We start from the raw sequence: 17,756 nt of genomic DNA on the forward strand, positions 1-17,756 counted from the left end.
ATCGTGAGCTCATTGGGTCGGATCCCAGAGAGATTGACAAACTTTCCGTGACTGTTGCAGAGGCAGTGTCACACATTGTCCCTGCAACTCAGGACTCCAGCGAGGCAATCATTGCCCACTCACAGAGGCTGGTGGCCTCCAGCAACGACAGTGGAGTTCCAGAGTGTGTGATGCGTGCCACTGATCACAATGCAGCATTGATCGAACCGATGCAGTCAATGACTGGTGCCATCCTCTCTGTGTTCCCCACTGTCCAACGGGGAGGGGACAGTGGCGAAGCAGGTCAGCAAGTTGTGGAGATACATCGTGCTCTGGATGTTGAGGCCCAGCCCCGTCAGAATCTCAGTGGCTCCCAGGAAATGGAAGGTGCTGTCCTTACTCAGGATGACAGCATTCCGACTCCCATGCACCCTACACGGTACACAGCCCAGCCACCAGTGACTGCTTCCGCAGATGATGAGGGGCAGCAGGCCGTGGCAGGGCCTTCCAGGCCAAGAGCTAGTCCAGGATGTTTTCATACACGAGCTGCACTGTGTGCCCCCCTAACACAGCAGCCCTCTAATAGCCCTGCTGTAGGCACTGAGGCTATTATGTCCTTACCATACAGTAGAAATGCACACGCGGCCCATACTTGAGAGAAAGTCACTCTGTGACCAGCAACCTTTATTAGCCAGCACTGAAGTGATGAAGGTGGGTGGAGCTTCCCCTTTTATACCTGAAAGTCCAGGTAAGGAGTGTCTCCCACAAGTTCACCACCTAGTGGTCAATGTTTTCACGGTGTACAACTTAGGTCAGTTTATACATGGGTTACAATGACAGTTGAATACATGACATCACCTCCCCCCAAAGTCTTATTGGGATCACAGGTTAAGTCTCTCTAGTGGTTTGTGCTCCCTTGTAGAGCGCCTGAGTTGGGGCTCCTGCTGTTTGCGGTGCCTCAGGCCTGTCCGGACTGCCCACAGTGACTGGGCTCTCCTCTACTTGGTTCCGGTGTTCGGTCACGTGTGGTGGAGTGAACTCTACATCGTGTTCTTCCTCTGCTTCTTCTATGGGGTTGCTGAACCTCCTTTTTATTTGATCCACATGTTTGCGGCAGATTTGTCCATTGGTAAGTTTAACTACCAGAATCCTATTCCCCTCTTTGGCAATCACAGTGCCTGCGAGCCATTTGGGTCTTGCAGCGTAGTTGAGGACAAAGACAGGGTCATTGACATCAATACATCGCGCCCTTGCATTCCTGTCTTGGTAGTCACATTGTGACTGGCGCCTGCTCTCAACAATTTCTTTCATGGTGGGGTGTAAAAGGGATAACCTGGTTTTGAGCGTCCTTTTCATTAGCAGCTCTGCGGGTGGAACCCCTGTGAGCGAGTGTGGTCGGGATCTATTGGCCAACAGGAGGCGTGACAAGCAGCTTTGTAGGGAACACCCTTAAATTCTGAGCATCCCCTGTTTGATTATTTGCACTGCTCTTTCCGCCTGGCTGTTTGAGGCCGGCTTGAACGGTGCCGTTCTGACATGGTTGATACCATTTCCTGTCATGAAGTCCTGGAATTCAATGCTTGTAAAACACGGGCCATTGTCGCTGATCAAGACGTCTGGTAGACCATGGGCGGCGAACATTACCCGTAGACTTTCTACCGTGGCAGAGGATGTGCTTGAATTAAGAATGTCACACTCGATCCATTTGGAGTAGGCGTCGACTACAACCAAAAACATTTTTCCCATGAAAGGACCTGCGCAGTCCACATGGATGCGTGACCATGGTTTGGCGGGCCAGGACCAGGGGCTAAGGGGGGCTTCCCTGGGCGTATTGCCCAGCTGGGCACACGTGTTGCACCTGCGAACACAAAGTTCCAGGTCTGCATCTATCCCTGGCCACCAAACGTGTGACCTAGCAATTGCCTTCGTCATGTCAGTGCCCGGGTGCTCATTGTGGAGTTCTCTGATGAACACCTCTTTGGGGCATGACTACTCGGTTTACCCATAGTAGGCAATCGGCCTGAATCGAGAGTTCATCCTTGCGCCTGTGAAATGGTTTAAATTCCTCAGGGCATGTCCCGTACATGGCTGCCCAGTCCCCATTCAGGACACATTTCTTGACTAAAGACAGTAGTGGGTCTCTATTTGTCCAGACTTTGATCTGACGGGCTGTCACGGGTGAGCCTTCGCTTTCGAAAGCTTCAACAGCCATGACCATCTCAGCAGCATGCTCGGTTGCCCCTTCGGTGGTGGCTAGCGGGAGCCTGCTGAGTGCATCGGCACAGTTTTCAGTGCCCGGCCTGTGCCGAATTATATAGTCATAGGCGGCTAACGTGAGTGCCCATGTCTGTATGCGGGCTGACGCATTTGCATTTATGGCCTTGTTGTCGGCCAAAAAGGACGTTAGGGGTTTGTGATCTGTCTCCAGCTCAAATTTCCTGCCAAACAGGTACTGGTGCATTTTTTTTACTGCATATACACATGCAAGCGCTTCCTTTTCTACCATCCTGTAGCCCCTTTCTGCCTGGGACAGACTTCTGGAGGCATAAGCTACCGGCTGTAACTGACCATTGGCATTAACATGCTGCAACACACAACCGACCTCATAGGACGACGCATCGCACATTAAAACAAGTTTCTTACATGGGTCATTTAGCGTTAACAGATTGTTGGAGCATAACAAATTGCGTGCTCTATCAAAAGCCCTTTCCTGGCTGTCCCCACAGACCCAATTGCGACCTTTGCGTAGGATCACGTGTAGCGGCTCTAACAGCGTGCTCAATTTGGGAAGAAAGTTCCCAAATTAGTTCAGGAGCCCCAGGAATGAACGCAGCTCCGTCATGTTACGGGGTCTGGGTGCTCTCTGGATCGCTTCCGTTTTGGATGCAGTAGGTCTGATCCCGTCTGCTGCTACCCTCACCTCTGGAGCTAGGAAGACGCACTTTGCCTTTTTCAGTCACAGCCCTACCCGGTCCAGTCTGCGTAGCACCTCCTCCAGGTTGTGGAGGTGTTCTTCAGTATCGCACCCCGTGATGAGGATGTCGTCTTGAAAAATCACCGTCCTTGGAATCGACTTGAGGAGGATTTCCATATTTCGTTGAAAGATCATGGCGGCCGAGCGAATCCCGAACGGACATCTGTTGTACTCAAACAACCCCTTGTGTGTCATGATGGTGGTCAGCTTCTTTGACTCACTCGCCAGCTCCTGGGTCATGTAAGCTGAGGTCAGGTCCATTTTTGAAAAAAGTTTGCCACCGGATAGCGTCGCAAAGAGGTCCTCCTCTCTCGGTAGCGGGTACTGGTCTTGGAGTGACACCCGATTGATGGTGGCCTTGTAATCGCCACATATCCTCAACCCATCCGTCTTGAGCACCGACATGATCGGGCTCGCCCAGTCACTGAATTTGACTGGCGAGATGATGCCCTCCCTCAGCAGGCGGTCCAATTCGTCTTCTATCTTTTCCCGCATCACGTACGGCACCGTTCTGACCTTGTGGTGTATTGGCCTGGCGCCGGGTTTATGTGAATCACTACCTTGGTCCCCATGAAAGTGCTAATGCCGGGTTTAAATAATGAGTCCAATTTGTCCAGGACCTGTGAGCATGATACTTGCTCCACAGAAGAAATTGCATTGACATCGCCCCATTTCCAGTTCATGACAGCAAGCCAACTCCTCCCCAGTAGTGCGGGACCGTCGCCCAGGACAATCCAGAGTGACGATCTGTTCTCCGAATTTTTGTGGGTCATTACTACCGTGGCGCTGCCTAGCACTGGAATGATCTCCTTTGTATATGTCCGTAGCTGTGCATCAATCGGCAATAATTTTGGCCTCCTGGCCTTAGACACCCACAACTTGTCAAACTGTTTGATACTCATCAGGGACTGGCTGGCCCCTGTGTCTAGCTCCATTGATACTGGGATGCCATTGGGGAGCACTTTCATCATTATCGGTGGCGTCCTGGTGTATGAACTGTATATGTGCTCCACATGAACTCGCTGAACTTCAGCTTCCAGCGATTTCCCCCAATGTTCATTTGGCCTCGTAGAGCTTACATCGGGCCCGTCCTCCTCGTACATCAACCTGGCTGCAGGCTTCCTGCACATACGCGCCAAGTGACCGCTGATGTTGCAGTTTCTGCAGGTATATTGCTGATATCTGCAAGCTCTGGCTGGGTGTTTGCCTCCACACCTCCAACATGAGCTGTTGTTGGAAACAAAAGGTCCATTACCAGTCGATTGTCTCTGACTGTCTCTGTAACTGTTCTTAAGCGCACCATTGACAGGTGTTGATGGCCCCATTACTGGCCGCATTGTTCCTTGCAATGGAATGAATCACCATTCAGCTACCCATTGTCTCTGTTGAATTCCCCTTTGGGTTCGACTACATGCTTGGGCATATCCAATTGCCCCTGCCTCCCTGGAGAACTGTGTCCCGCATTAACAATGTTGACTCCCTGTCCATTTGCTGCATTTAAGCCAAGATTTTTGTCAAACATCATTCTGGTCGCTTCCTCCCCTGAGATAAATGTCTGGGCCATCAAAGCCACCGTTTCCAGGGTCAAGTCTTTAGTCTCAATCAGTTTCCTGAAAACCCCAGCGTGCCCGATGCCCTCAATAAAAAAGTCTCGCAGCATCTCCGCTCTGCATGCATCTGGAAACTTACATAGGCTCGCCAGTCGCCGGAGGTCTGCCACGAAGTCTGGAACGCTTTGCCCTTGTCGCCGCTGATGCGTGTAGAACCGGTGTCTCGCCATGTGCATGCTGCTCACCGGTTTAAAGTGTTCCCCGATCAACTTACTGAGCTCTTCAAAAGTCTTGTCCGCCGGCTTCTCTGGCTCTAGAAGGTCCTTCATCAGGGAGTACGTCCTGGATCTACAAACTGTCAGGAGATGAGCCCTGCGTTTGTTGGCCGAATCCTGTCCCAACCATTCCTTGGTGATGAAACTTTGCTGTAGTCTCTCAATAAAATCGTCCCAATCATCACCAACACAGTACCTCTCGTCTGTGCTGCTCATGGCCATGCTCGCGTGGTTTAAATCCCAGTTTCTCGTTGCCAGTATTATGTCCTTACCATACAGTATAAATGCACATGAGGCCCATACTTGAGAGAAGGTCACTCTGTGACCAGTAACCTTTATTAGCCAGCACTGAAGTGATGAAGGTGGGTGGAGCTTCCCCTTTTATACCTGAAAGTCCAGGTTAGGAGTGTCTCCCACAAGTTCACTACCTAGTGGTCAATGTTTTCACGGTGTACAACTTCGGTCAGTTTATACATGGGTTACAATGACAGTTGAATACATGACAGAGGCCTCATTGAGGAGAGAGCAGGCATGGGAGGGGGATAAAGGGAAGGGGGGTGGAATGTGAGGCCAAGTCCCATTAAGGGGTGGGACGTAGTGTAGATGGCCGGATGAATTATGAGTAGGCATGTAAGTAGTTTATTTTCATTGTTGTTGAGTTACTTGCAGCAGAACACTGTTTATTGAATGGTTTTGTTTTGTTGGGTGGGGTGGGGGGGCAACTTTGTTGGATAAAAATATAACTTTGACCCTTTGCCATTGGTGTTGTGTGTATCATTCCAAAATTCACTGTAGAACAGCCTTTATGGTGGCACATAGCGTCGCGAGTCTTAGCTTCATCCCTCTGCTTCCTCCATTCAAGCAAACCGGTCCATTATGAGCTGGTGATGGGCGGCTCTTGCTCTGGCAGTATCCCCACGCTGCCTCCCCCGTGGATGGGGTGGCTTTGCAATCAATGCCTCGCCAGGTGCCTCTTCCTCATGCTCCTGCTGAGGTGGGCCTGCAGTCCCCACTGACAATGCCTGGCCCCTCATGATGGCCAAGTTGTGTAGCATGCAACATACCACAATGAATTCGGAGACCTGTTGAGAGGAGCATTGAAGATTGCCTCCAGAGCAGTCCAGGCATCGGAAGCGCTGCTTGAGCACCCTAATTGTCTGTTCAATGATGTTGCGGGTGGCTGCATGGCTGTCGTTGTAACGCTGCTCGGCTTCTGTGGTGGGGTTGTGGAGAGGTGTCATGAGCAAGGTGGCTCGGCCATATCCTTTGTCTCCGATCAGCCAGCCCTGCCTTTGCCTTTGCCGCTGAAACATTTGTGACACACTGCTCTCATGCAAGATGAAAGCATCATGTGCGCTCCATGGATAGCGGGCATTCACTGCTAGGATGCGCTGCGTGTAATCACACACCAGCTGGATGTTTAGGGAGTTGTATCCCTTTCGGTTTCTGAATATCTCTGCGTTATGTAATGGTGCTCGCAAGATGCAAACATCGGCGCAAAAGAGCTGAAAATCCAGACCCATTTTGGCTGTCCCTGCTCATAGGGAACTTTGTGAACTCCATTCTATGGGCGTACAGAGCCTTTGTTACATGCCGAATGCAGCAATACGCAGCATGCTGAGAGATGCTGCATATGTCCCCTGCTGCAGCCTGGAAGGAGCTGGAGGCATAGAAGGTCAACGCCACTGTCAGCTTCACAGCGACGGGCAGTGCAATCCTATTGGCGCTGTAAGACTGTAGGTCTACCTGTAGGAGATGGCATATCTCTGTCAGCACTTCCTTTTGGAAGCGCAGCTTTCTCACGCACTGCACCTCAGAGAGCTGGTGGTTTGAGCGATGTTCCCTGTAAACTCGTGGGGGTCAAGGCCTCCTCCCCAGATGTCTTTGACCTCTCCTCATCCATGGATAGACATGGCCATGAGCCCTTCTTCTAACTTGAAGCCGCCTGCCAATAGTTACGAGCATGATATGCTGAGAGACTAGTAATGCCCCCATTTAAATCGCGAACTGACTTTGTAAGGAAGCTGTAATGGCACATAAAAGTGCCGTTTGCAAGTCGGAACTTCATGCAGCATGCTCTGCATAGCCGTCGCAGTCAATGTCAACTGTGATGTCTAATCCTCCACCGTCCATTCTCCATATGCCTCCAATATCGCCTACTGCGCCCTGGGAACGCCGTTTTTTTCAGACTTTTCCTGGAGCGGGCATTAAATGAAGCGCAAGGGCCGAATTTTCCATCTGGGATGCTAGCGCAGCGTTGCACGACGATTGACATCATGATCTCAGTCAAAATGGAGGGTGGGGCAGTAAGTTTTTGCACTGCTGCAAATCAGGAGGCAAATTACCGGCTGGACGCTAAAACCTGGATGCCCAGTGTGACGCCCAAAAACAGCATTATCCACTGCTCCGGGGCACAAACAGAGGCGCAAAAGAGCTGAAAACCCAGACCCAAGTCTTTCTTTATCCTGCTGGTGAGATGGAGAGGGCCACATCTTGAAATAGCCTTTAATCTAGCCTTAGATTATACTTTGAGAGGACTTTCAAGCAAACCGTTGTCCATGCTCAGCTTGGAGAAAGTAACTCTTTGTTTTTAAGTGCCGTGGACCTATGCCAAAATAATAGCATTGAAAAAGAATGGCTGCACCAATACAGTACCCACTACTTTATTTGTCAGTTAGCTTTGAGAAAGAAGTAATTTATGTTACATTCCACAGAGTCTTCTTTATAAGAACAATTGAACAAGGCAGCTGGTCAGCAGCATGCAGATGAGGCCTGGGGGTTAAAATACTCTGGGACTCAAATAGAGGCCTGTGGGTGTGTTTTGCCCCTGCCCCCCACCCCACACACACACACATCTTAATTCTGTTGGGCTTCAAATTCAACCCCCATGACATGTTAGTGTTGCTGGAAAGAAATATAAAATGCTCCATGGAAAGAAAGCCTTTTACTCACATCATGCTTTGATTTTGACATCAAGCACTATTGGGTTTCACTCTTCTCTGCCAAAACTGCCCACTCTGCCAGGATCATGTGGGGAGCAAAGATAACCCCAGGCTTCTTTTCTCCACTACCGACCATCTACTTAAACCCTAATATAATAGCAAAATATAAAATACAGATACTGGAAATCTTAAATGAAAACAGAAAATGAAAGAAAGAAAAAAAAAGACTTGCATTTATAGGGTGTCTTTCATGGCCACCAGGCATCCCAAAACTCTTTATAGACAATGAAATATTTTTTGAAGCGTAGTCACTGTTGTAATCTAAGAAACACAACAGCCAATTTGCACATAGCAAGCTCCTACAGACAGAAATGCGATAATGACCAGATATTCTGTTTTTTTTAGTGATGTTGATTGATGGATAAATATTGGCCACAACACTGGGGATAACACCCCATCATTTCTTTGAAATAGTACATGGGATTGTTTATGTCCACCTGAGAGAGCAGACAGGACCTCGGTTTAATGTCTCATCCAAAAGACAGCAGCTCCAACAGTGCAGCACGCCCTAGGTTTTTCCTGCACGTTTCTGGACTGGGACTTGAACCCACAACCTTCTGACTCACAGGCAAGAGTGCTCCCCACTGAGCTACAACTGACACTAGAAATATTCAGCATGTCAGGCATCACCTGTGGAGAGAGAAACAAAGCTAACATTTCAGGTCAATAACCAAAGATGCTGCCTGACCTGCTGAGTATTTCCAGCAGTTTAGGGCTAGATTTTCCATTATTGTGCAGATCGCCCAAAAATGGGCGTTATTTCCAGCGTTGCCGTTTATTATGGGTTTTGAGATCGCCAAATTGTCGCCCATTTTCAAACCCCCTAGTTTCCACTTTATAAAATGGGCGTTAGCGGGAGCGATGTGAAATGGGAATTAGCAGTATTTTTTTTCTTCTGTCGTAAAATGTCGGCGTCCATAGCAATGCCATAGAAATGATCTTTTCCCGCATTTTAGGAGGTCAGGGGTCATCAATACATGCGCAGAAGAGGCGAGAGAGAGAGAGAGAGAAAGCAGGGAGGAGGAGAAAGCTTGTGTGGGTTTGTTGTGTAGGTATTTGTGGTTTGTTTGGCTGTTGTGGGAGTTTGGAGGATTTTTAGGAGAAGTTCTCATAAAAAATAACACTATTTAATTCTGCGAGACAGAAATATCTGTCACAAAAAGATTTAAAAAATGGAAGGCATGGAGGAGGCGAGAGATTACGATGTGGAGATGGAGGAGGCTGGTGAGGGCAGTGAGGTTGGAGATGGGAGGTCGAAAAAGAGCAAGGAGATTCTTGGACGAGGCAAATGCTGCCCTCCTGCAGGAGGTGGAGTCATGTTGGGGTCAATTGACTAGGGGTGGGCGTGGGAAGCCTACCCTGAAGGCTTATCAGAAGATTTGGGCCGAAATTGCTGAGGTGGGCTCATTGGTGATGCACGAGGTGCATGAGGGCAACCACTGCCGCAAGCACTGGAACGACCTTGTCGGCTCTGGCAGAGTAAGTATTACATTTATTTATATTTCCTTATATATTTATATAATTGGAATAAATTCAGATCTGATGTACTGCAGTTAGACCACTATTGTTTGACTCAAATCCTACATTTATGGTGTACGTGTTTAGGTTAATAATGATAATAATAATAATTATAACATCTGTCGGTTATGTGTTGTATCAGTATCTGTGACAGTACCTAGCAATGATCTTACGCAATGATCTGATGCCATGTCGTGCGGTTACCTTTTGCAGAAGAAGCTTTCGAAGAATAGGGCCGAGCAGCGGCGCACGGGTGGCGGCCCACCAGTGATGTGTGAACTGACCGACATTGAGGAGCGGGCACTGGCACTAGTCGGGATCCACAACCACTCGTCCACCCGTGCAGCAGCAGAACCAGATGTGATGCCACGTGAGTAAAGGATACACCATTGCGTGATGTTAAGTCAATAGATGCCACACCCACTCATATCCATACAATATATGATAGATGATTGATGAAAGTGTTATGTAATTAATGATGGGCTCATGAAAATCATTGTAATGCAGCATTTGATTATGTTCATTAAATGTGATGTCTGTAATTATTTTGATAGCGGTAGTGCTGTTCTTGTGCTTATGCTGTGTGTAACGTTTGAATCACCCTATGACTTTAGCAGCCCCTTCTTCTCTAAAAACCTCATTTATGTTTTGTAGCTCAGCCAAGAGCGCAGTCACTGCCAACAGCACCGAGGCAAGGTGATGATCCTGAGGCAGCGTCAGCGGTGGATCGTGCTTCTGGTGTTGAGGAGCCCCGAATATCGGCCGTTGAGCTGCAGGTTGTCCTCTCCACTGACGACAGTGAGGAGTTGGAGGAGCCTGCAGCAACAAGCTCAAGATCAAGCACACCGATTACATTTAGTGCTCCTGCGGCCATGTCCTCCTCCATCGTGGAGGTAGCAGGCCCAAGCACTTTGCTGCAGGGCACCCCAAGTGTCTCCATGCCGGCACCGACCTCGCGGAGGTTGGTTCGACACAGCAGGACAGCTCCACGATCGGCAGATCTCAGTGGGGACATGGTACATTTGTCCAAGAGGAATGTTGATATAGGTCAGCAGATCCTCCAGACAATGGGAGGCATATCCCAACAGCTGGGCACCATATCCGCAAACATGACCGAGTATATGCCATGAATGGCGGTGGCCCTGGAGGTGATAGCCAGGAACACTGGTGCCAGAGGGCTACCAGTGGTCCCGGAGTGCGGCACTGAACCCCATTATGCTACACCCCCATTGCCAACGACACATGAAAGCCAGGAGGAAGCTCTTGCTTCTGGCTCAGAGCACGTATCCTCCTCGGGAATGTCCTCTCCAGCATCTGGCCAACCAGCCCATCGGCCGTCATCCCACTCAATAAAGCAGCGCCTGAGGAGCACTTGGAGTCGGGAGGGGAAGGAGAAGGAGAGGAGATGTGGGGGGGGGGAGAAAGGAAAATAGCCGCAGGAGTGGGAGTTCTAACAGTATTGTTCTTGCTTTTGTTGGGAGGTTTGAATGAAGTGGGGATGGGAGTACCTTGTTGTATTTGCATTTGTGTTATTTGTGTTATTACTGTTATTGGAAATGTTAAAAATTTAATAAATGTTATAAATGTTATAAATTTCTTGTGGGGTGGGGTGGTGGTAAGGTGTTTTTTTTTTAGAGTTATGATTATGAATTAATACAAATGTTATCATGAAAATGTTTTTATTTAACATAACATTGTTGCGCATTTTCTCAGATAGCTGTAACGTTAAACACTGGTGATTTCTTAACATGAAAGGGGATAATGAAACGTAACTTGAATCAACTTTAACTTTAACTGTCAACAAGGTAATGCACACCATTCATGTATGAGCTGCAGACACAGCAGTCTTGCAGCTTTGTAAATGCCACCAATGGTATTTCAAGTAAAGCGCTCATTTATGAGCTGCTGACGTAAGAGTCTTGCAGCTATATAGCTACCACAGGCCCTTTCCTGCTGTCTACAGGGGGACGGTGGCATGATTTCATCGTCAGCCTGATTATCTGCCCTGAGGTCATCATCCACCTCCTCGTCCTCCTCTTCCTCTCTCTCCTGAGGTGAACCGGCAGTCCCTTCTGGCAACTCTTGTCCCCTCCTGATAGCCACCACAAATTGAGCTACCTGCTCAGGATGGTATTGTAACTCGCCTCCTGAGTGGTCCAGGCATGTAAAACGCTGCTTAAGCATTCCAATGGTATTCTCGCCGATATTGCGTGTGGCTTTCGTGGTTACGCTGCTTGGCTTCTGTCTGGGTGTTACGCAGTGGGGTCATCAGCCAGGTGGCAAGGCCATATCCTTTGTCACCAAGCATCCAGCATTGACCTTGTGGCTAACTGGTAAACATGTCAGATACAGTGCTGTCACTCAGGATGTGAGCATTATGGATGCTGCCCGGAAATTTGGCATTTACTGCAATTATAATTTGCTTGTGGTCGACAACGAGTTGCACATTCAGGGAGTGGAATCCCTTGTGGTTCCAAAAAATCTCTGCATCCTAAAAAGGTGCCCGCATGGCAATGTGCATACAGTCTATTGCTCCATGCCCCTTGGGGATGGTTGCTATTCTGAAGAATCCTAGAGCCCTCTCAGTCTGTGCCTCCCTGGTCAGAGGGAAGCTGATAAAGTCCATCCTGCGAGCGTAAAGGGCTTCAGTCATCTATCGAATGCAGCAATGTGTGGTATGCTGAGATACAGTGCAAATGTCGGCAGCTGAGGCCTGAAAGGAACCCAATGCATAAAAGGAAAGTGTCACAGTTACCTTGACCTCAATGGACAGTGTGATCCTAATGGTGCTGATAAGCTGCAGATCTCCCTTAATGAGCTGGCATATCTCACTGATGATCTCTTTCTGGAAGCGCAGTCTCCGAAGGCACGTGTTATCGGACAAGTTCAGATATGACCGCTTCTCCCTGTAAGTGCGTCAGGTGTAAGTTCTCGTCCTCCTCCTCCTTAGTCTGCCACTTCTTTGATTGGGCACATAATGCTCTTCAATATACCTTCTGCCACCTCTCGTCTGCAGCATGTGCGTAGTCATCAAGACAGGCTGAGAAATTACAGGCCCCATTACAATAACAATCAGTATTATACCTATTGTTCACAAACAATAAATTTACCTACTAAAACACCTAAAATAAATTCAAATCATCCACAGTATGATAAGATGTTTGATCAGATTTTTAAGTCACCTTAAAATAACTCCGGATTACATCAAAACTCCCCAGAAGTTAAAGCAGCCTTTTATATGAAAACTCCTCCGATTTACAAAATGGCGTCCATACCGCTGGGTTAAGGTCAGGTGAGGGCAACTTTTTTTTAGCATTTGTTTCGGGCGAGTGACATTTTTGGCGATATGTGGGCGAGATACCGAAAGTAACGCTCGGCGATTATGGCCGTCAGTTTCCATTTTTCTGACGCTTACAGCAAAAAAAATGGGCGGGCGGTATTATTAATTCTCGGCATTAACTATATGCCGAAAGTAACGCTGGGCGATAAGTGAGCGATAAATGGGCATAAGTTTCCATTTTTTTGCTAAATGGGCGCTATCTGGGTGTTGTACCTTATCTCAGCGTTAAAATGGATGTTAAGTGGGCGGTAGCGATGCAAAACTTATGGAAAGTCTAGCACTTAGTTTTTTATCTCCTCAAACTCCTCTTCTTTACCCCTTCACCGTCCATGGATTTATTTGTCACGAAGATTGAGACCATCTGTTCAGCTGCTTCTGCTGTTTCCTACCCTTCCCCTTGCTCAACAATCCAAACCTCTCCCCCACTCCCAGAACTTACCCTGATCCTATGTCTTCCTCTTGCTTTTCTCCTATCTCCACTCATACCCTCTCTGAGTTCACCTTGTCCATGAAACCCATGTCCTGCTCCCTTGACCCCCATTCCCACTAAACTGCTGATTACCCAACTTTGTTTCCTGGCCGCATAGAAACATAGAAAATAGGTGCAGGAATAGGCCATTCGGCCCTTTGAGCCTGCACCACCATTCAATTTGATCATGGCTGATCTATGTATGGATCCCTCTCCTCAGGTACTGTCTCCCTCCCTTTCAAAACAGCTATTATATTCCCTTCGTCAAAAAAAACACCCTTGACCTCTCTATCCTTGCCAACAACTTCCTCATCTCCAATCTCCAACGTCTTTGAACATGTTGTCACTTCCCAAACCTCTTCCCATCTTTCCTGAAACTCCATGTTTGAATCTCCCCAATCAGGATTCCACCACTGCCACGGCACTGAAACAACCCTAATCAAATTCAAAACTAACATCCTTTGTGACTGTGACCGTGGTGCATTTCCCCTCCTGCATCCTCTTCGATCTCTCGAGGGCCATTAACACAGTGGACCACACCATCCTCTTCCAATGGCTCTCCCCTGTTGTCCAGCTCACTGGGACTGCCCTCTAGTCTTGGATGAGCCACAATTTCCTCCGGTTAAAGATTGGTATGACTGAAGCCATTGTCTTCAGTCCCTGCAATAAACTTCATACTTCTTGCTACCAATTCTATTCCCCTCCTCGGCCATTGTCTCAGGCTGAACCAGAGAGTTTGCAATCTCAGCATTCTACTGACCCCAAGCTGAGGTTCCAACTCTATATCCTCTCCATTACAAAGACTGTCTACGTTCATCTCCTTAATATTGCCCGTCTCCATCTCTATGTCAGCCCATTTGCTGCTGGAACTCACATCCATGCCTTTAGCACTTCCAGATTCAACTATTCCAATGCTCTCCTCCCATCCTCCTCCACTCTTTGTAAACTTCAGCTCTGCAGTCCATATCCTATCCTGCACCAAGTCCTGCTCACCCACCACTCCTGTCCTAGGTCCTGGTCCCACAACATCGCCAATTTAAAATTCTAATTTTTGTGTTTACATTTCTTCATGGCCTTGCCCCTCCCTATCTCTGTAAACTCATTCAGCCGCACAACATCCCAGAATTCACTGTTCTTCAGCTCTAATGTCTTATGCACTCCACCAGTGCCTTCAGCTGTCCAGGTCCTATGCTCCTTCCCTAAACCACTCCAGGCCTCCACCACCCTGTCCTCTGTTAATTCCCACCTCTTTGACTAAGGTTTTTTTCATAGCTCCTCATAACTCCTTCTTTGGCTCAGCGTCCATTTCCGATCACACCGCTGTGATCCACATTGCGATGTTTTTGCAGATATAAATGCAAGTTGTTGACTATGCTCTGCCAGCCAAAGTAACTTATTGATGTCTTGCTGTGGTCCACAGGACACTGACTCCATTAAATGACAAATTTTAGTTGTGCCACAAGTTTTCATAATCACAATGATTTCCTTATCAGATAGATATCGGCTGTGAATTTCCACAGGGCAAATGCCACTTTTCCTCCAATTGGGTTTCCACTGCACTTCCGGTGAAGTTACGGCAGTGGAGCTGGAGCATCTCCAAGGCAAGTTCCTGGCCAATGAATGGGCCTGTGTTTCCTGATCAGCTTGACCCTTCATAGTGAGCTGAATAAATCATTATCACTCACTAGTTTTCAAGTCCTGAAGTAAGGCATTTTAATGTATTATTTTGTTCTCCCCTTCCCGAAGGTTAGTTAATTAATTAAGAACAATCTATATTATTTCAAAGGAATTACAGGCAAAATCGCCAGGGAAATTCAAACTAGAGCAGGTCTGTGGTTTTAGTTGGACTGATTTACATAAAAGTACACGAATTGTCAGAAGCTCTTAGCAAGCAAACTACCCTGAGAACATAAGTCAGCAGATGGTCTGCTTCTGGTGTTCGCATTCCCTCCTTTCTAATGTGTGCGATCCCATTACATCTCTGTATTGGTTACCCAGGTTACTGCTAAATTGCTGTGAAAGGCAGGGCAATAAGTAACCTGTCGCGCATGCATCCAAGCAGCAACATTTTCTTGTTCACTGAACTTTTCATCCCATCAGTGCTTGTGCATAAATACAAAACTAATAGCTCCTGAAAATGATTGTAGCTGACCTAGGAAAAGTGAGAGTGACTAAACGCAGCCTCTGTTGAATCTGGCGACTGAATCACATAACCCGAAGAGGCTGCTGCAAAATTTTCCTTTGCTTGGAAAACAAGCTACATCAAGCAGTTTCCAAAGCATTTACATTCAAACAGTGTGGCAGCAAACGGTTGTATCAGCAAGTTTAGCTTCAGTAACCATACATACGACAACAGCTGCGTGCTGATACTTGGCAAAAGGAGAATTTTTAGAAAGCAGCCACTGCATCTAATCTTTTGGCTTTGCTAGTGATCTACTTTGTTATTTGAGGTACGTAATTAAAGGGGATATTTACAGCTAACTGTCAAAATTATACCTTCCAGCAAAATTAAGGAGGATCAGTAAGTGCAATTTAAGCAGAAAGAGGAAAGTAGAAGCAAATGGCCTACTCTCCCCCTGTACATACACAGGTTTGTGATGACATAAAAATCTACTATCCGTTCACTATCAGCTGTTTCTGTCATTAGCATTGAAGAAAAAAGTTGTGTAGCGCATGTGCAGTTTTCAATGTAGGTTAGAGACGAGCACAGAGTCCGCAGGCTACCTATCCAATTGATTCACGCAGGGTCAGTTCAAATAAACCTGTCAATGTGGTTACATTTTTGCTTGAACTGCACTTTAACGCTGTTTAATTTTTAGTCACCCAGTGAGCAGGGTGAGTAGGTCAGAGGACCTCCTGCTGAATGCGCTTCTGAGCTTTGCAAGATATGTCATTAATAAGTCCGGGATGTGTAGTCACATCAAGCAAGTTATCTTTGACTGCTTACCCATGTTCACATCTTTGGTACGTGCCTGTGTAGTCACTGCTGTAATGTAGGGAAACGCAGCAGCCAATTTGTGCACAACAAGGTCCCAAAACAGCAATGAGATAAATGACTGGATAATCTGTTTATAGTGGTTTTTTCATTGAGGGATAAATATTGGCCAGAATACTGAGAAAACTCCTCTGCTCCTAGTGCCGTAGGATCTTTTATGTCTACTTGAGAGGGCAGGTGGAGTTTCGGTTGAATGTCTCATCCAAAAGATGGTACCTCAGGTTAGGTTATCTGCTCAAGGTGCAGTCACTAGGGAAGGATAATAGGGAGAGGCACTTGATTAAAACAAATAGTATTAGGTTCTCATGATAGCTCAGTGAGTTTATCCAATGAACAGCTGAAGCATACATGTTAAGCGCTAAATTTGAACCTTGGTTTACTCTAAGTTAGTTGATTTCAGCTGCAGCTGTGGTAGCAACATTGCAATGACCTTAGGGATATCTTTACGTCGAGCCCCCTCCTAGGTGGTGTGCGCTGGCGACGTATTTCTTCCACCAGCAGCACGGCCTCAAATAGGACACGCAGCTCCTGTTTGTGAGCTTGGGGGGCGTCGGGACCACCGTCCCGGGGCTGCCTGTCTGGAACAAAGTCTCCACCAAGCGCAGCTCTCCACCGGCTGGAGTGGCGGCTGTCCTGCAGGAGCCGCTGCTCGGGAATCCGTACCTCCACGACCGAGGTTTTAGGTGGCAGTCGGACGAGAGGGCTGTGGCTGGTGAGGTGACCAGGGTCAGGGACCTGCTCGATGGCGGAGGAGCGGGCTGGATGGCGCCAGACATGCTGGCACGGCACCTAAATTCGGCCAACATCCGCCGCGCGGCCGATGCCATCGAGTCGCTAAAAACAGCTCTGGGCCCTGACTCCGTAAGGTGTGTCGAGGAGGCTCAAGCACGTGGGGAGATCCCGTCCGAACTGACCCCCGTCCGGACGGAATTCCTCATCGGCGCCAAACCCCGGAACCTCCCTCGGGAGCCAGCGCCTCACAACTTGAGCCGCCTCGGGGAAATCCCCTCTGTGCCTTTCAGTTCCGCGCGGAGGGGTTTCCTGTACGGGCTGCTCCTGCACACTCTCAACTTTGCTATCCTCGTCTGCCGTCCAGACACGCCATGGCACAACATCTTGCCGTCCGGAGGAGGCGGGGGTCCCCGATGGAGTGCACTCTACGCGGGAGTTCTCCCACCATTTATCGGGGACTTGGCCTGGAGGGTGGTGCATGGAGCAGTATCGTGCAATAAATTTTTAAGTCGGTTCACGGGCTCCCAGGCCGCCTGCAATTGGAGGAGTTCGTGTTCCATGTTTTTATTGAGTGTGCGAGGTTGCAGCTCCTGTTTTATTATTTAAAGGGGCTGCTCCTCAATTTCTGGTTGCACTTCAGTCCCACACTCCTGATCTTTGGGCACCCTGTGCAGAGGGGAGCGGATAGGTCCGAGGGCCTCCTCGTAGGACTGCTCCTGGGCACGGCCAAGGGTGCCATCAGCCGGTCCAGGCAGCAGGCGGTCAAGGGGGTCGTTCAGCCTGACTGCCTGCCTCTCTTCCACGTGTACATCTGCGCCAGGGTGTCTTTGGAGATGGAGCACGCGGTGTCCACCGGTACGCTCGCGGCCTTCCGCGAGAGGTGGACGCCGGAGGGACTGGAGTGCATCGTTACCCCCGGCAA

General features: G+C 48.4%; 1 protein-coding gene across 1 annotated transcript; it reads left to right on the plus strand.

Moving 5' to 3' along the window:
* The first annotated feature begins 9,417 nt into the window (after window positions 1–9,417).
* LOC139231812 (uncharacterized) lies at window positions 9,418–10,685 on the plus strand. The gene is made up of 2 exons (XM_070862538.1): window positions 9,418–9,668; window positions 9,953–10,685. The coding sequence occupies exons 1-2, from the start codon at window positions 9,488–9,490 to the stop codon at window positions 10,426–10,428; spliced, it is 657 nt and encodes a 218-aa protein (XP_070718639.1). The 5' UTR covers window positions 9,418–9,487; the 3' UTR covers window positions 10,429–10,685.
* Window positions 10,686–17,756: the final 7,071 nt, after the last annotated feature.

Source organism: Pristiophorus japonicus, chromosome 1 (genome assembly GCF_044704955.1).
Source record: "Pristiophorus japonicus isolate sPriJap1 chromosome 1, sPriJap1.hap1, whole genome shotgun sequence".
Classification (NCBI taxonomy): domain Eukaryota; kingdom Metazoa; phylum Chordata; class Chondrichthyes; family Pristiophoridae; genus Pristiophorus; species Pristiophorus japonicus.

What these genes read in the sequence shown, in the direction of transcription:
- LOC139231812 (XM_070862538.1), top strand. Translation starts at nt 9,488, where the DNA reads ATGTCGTGCGGTTACCTTTTGCAGAAGAAGCTTTCGAAGAATAGGGCC. An exon ending in AGAACCAGATGTGATGCCAC is followed by an intron (nt 9,669 to 9,952) that starts GTGAGTAAAGGA and finishes TATGTTTTGTAG; the next exon opens with CTCAGCCAAGAGCGCAGTCA.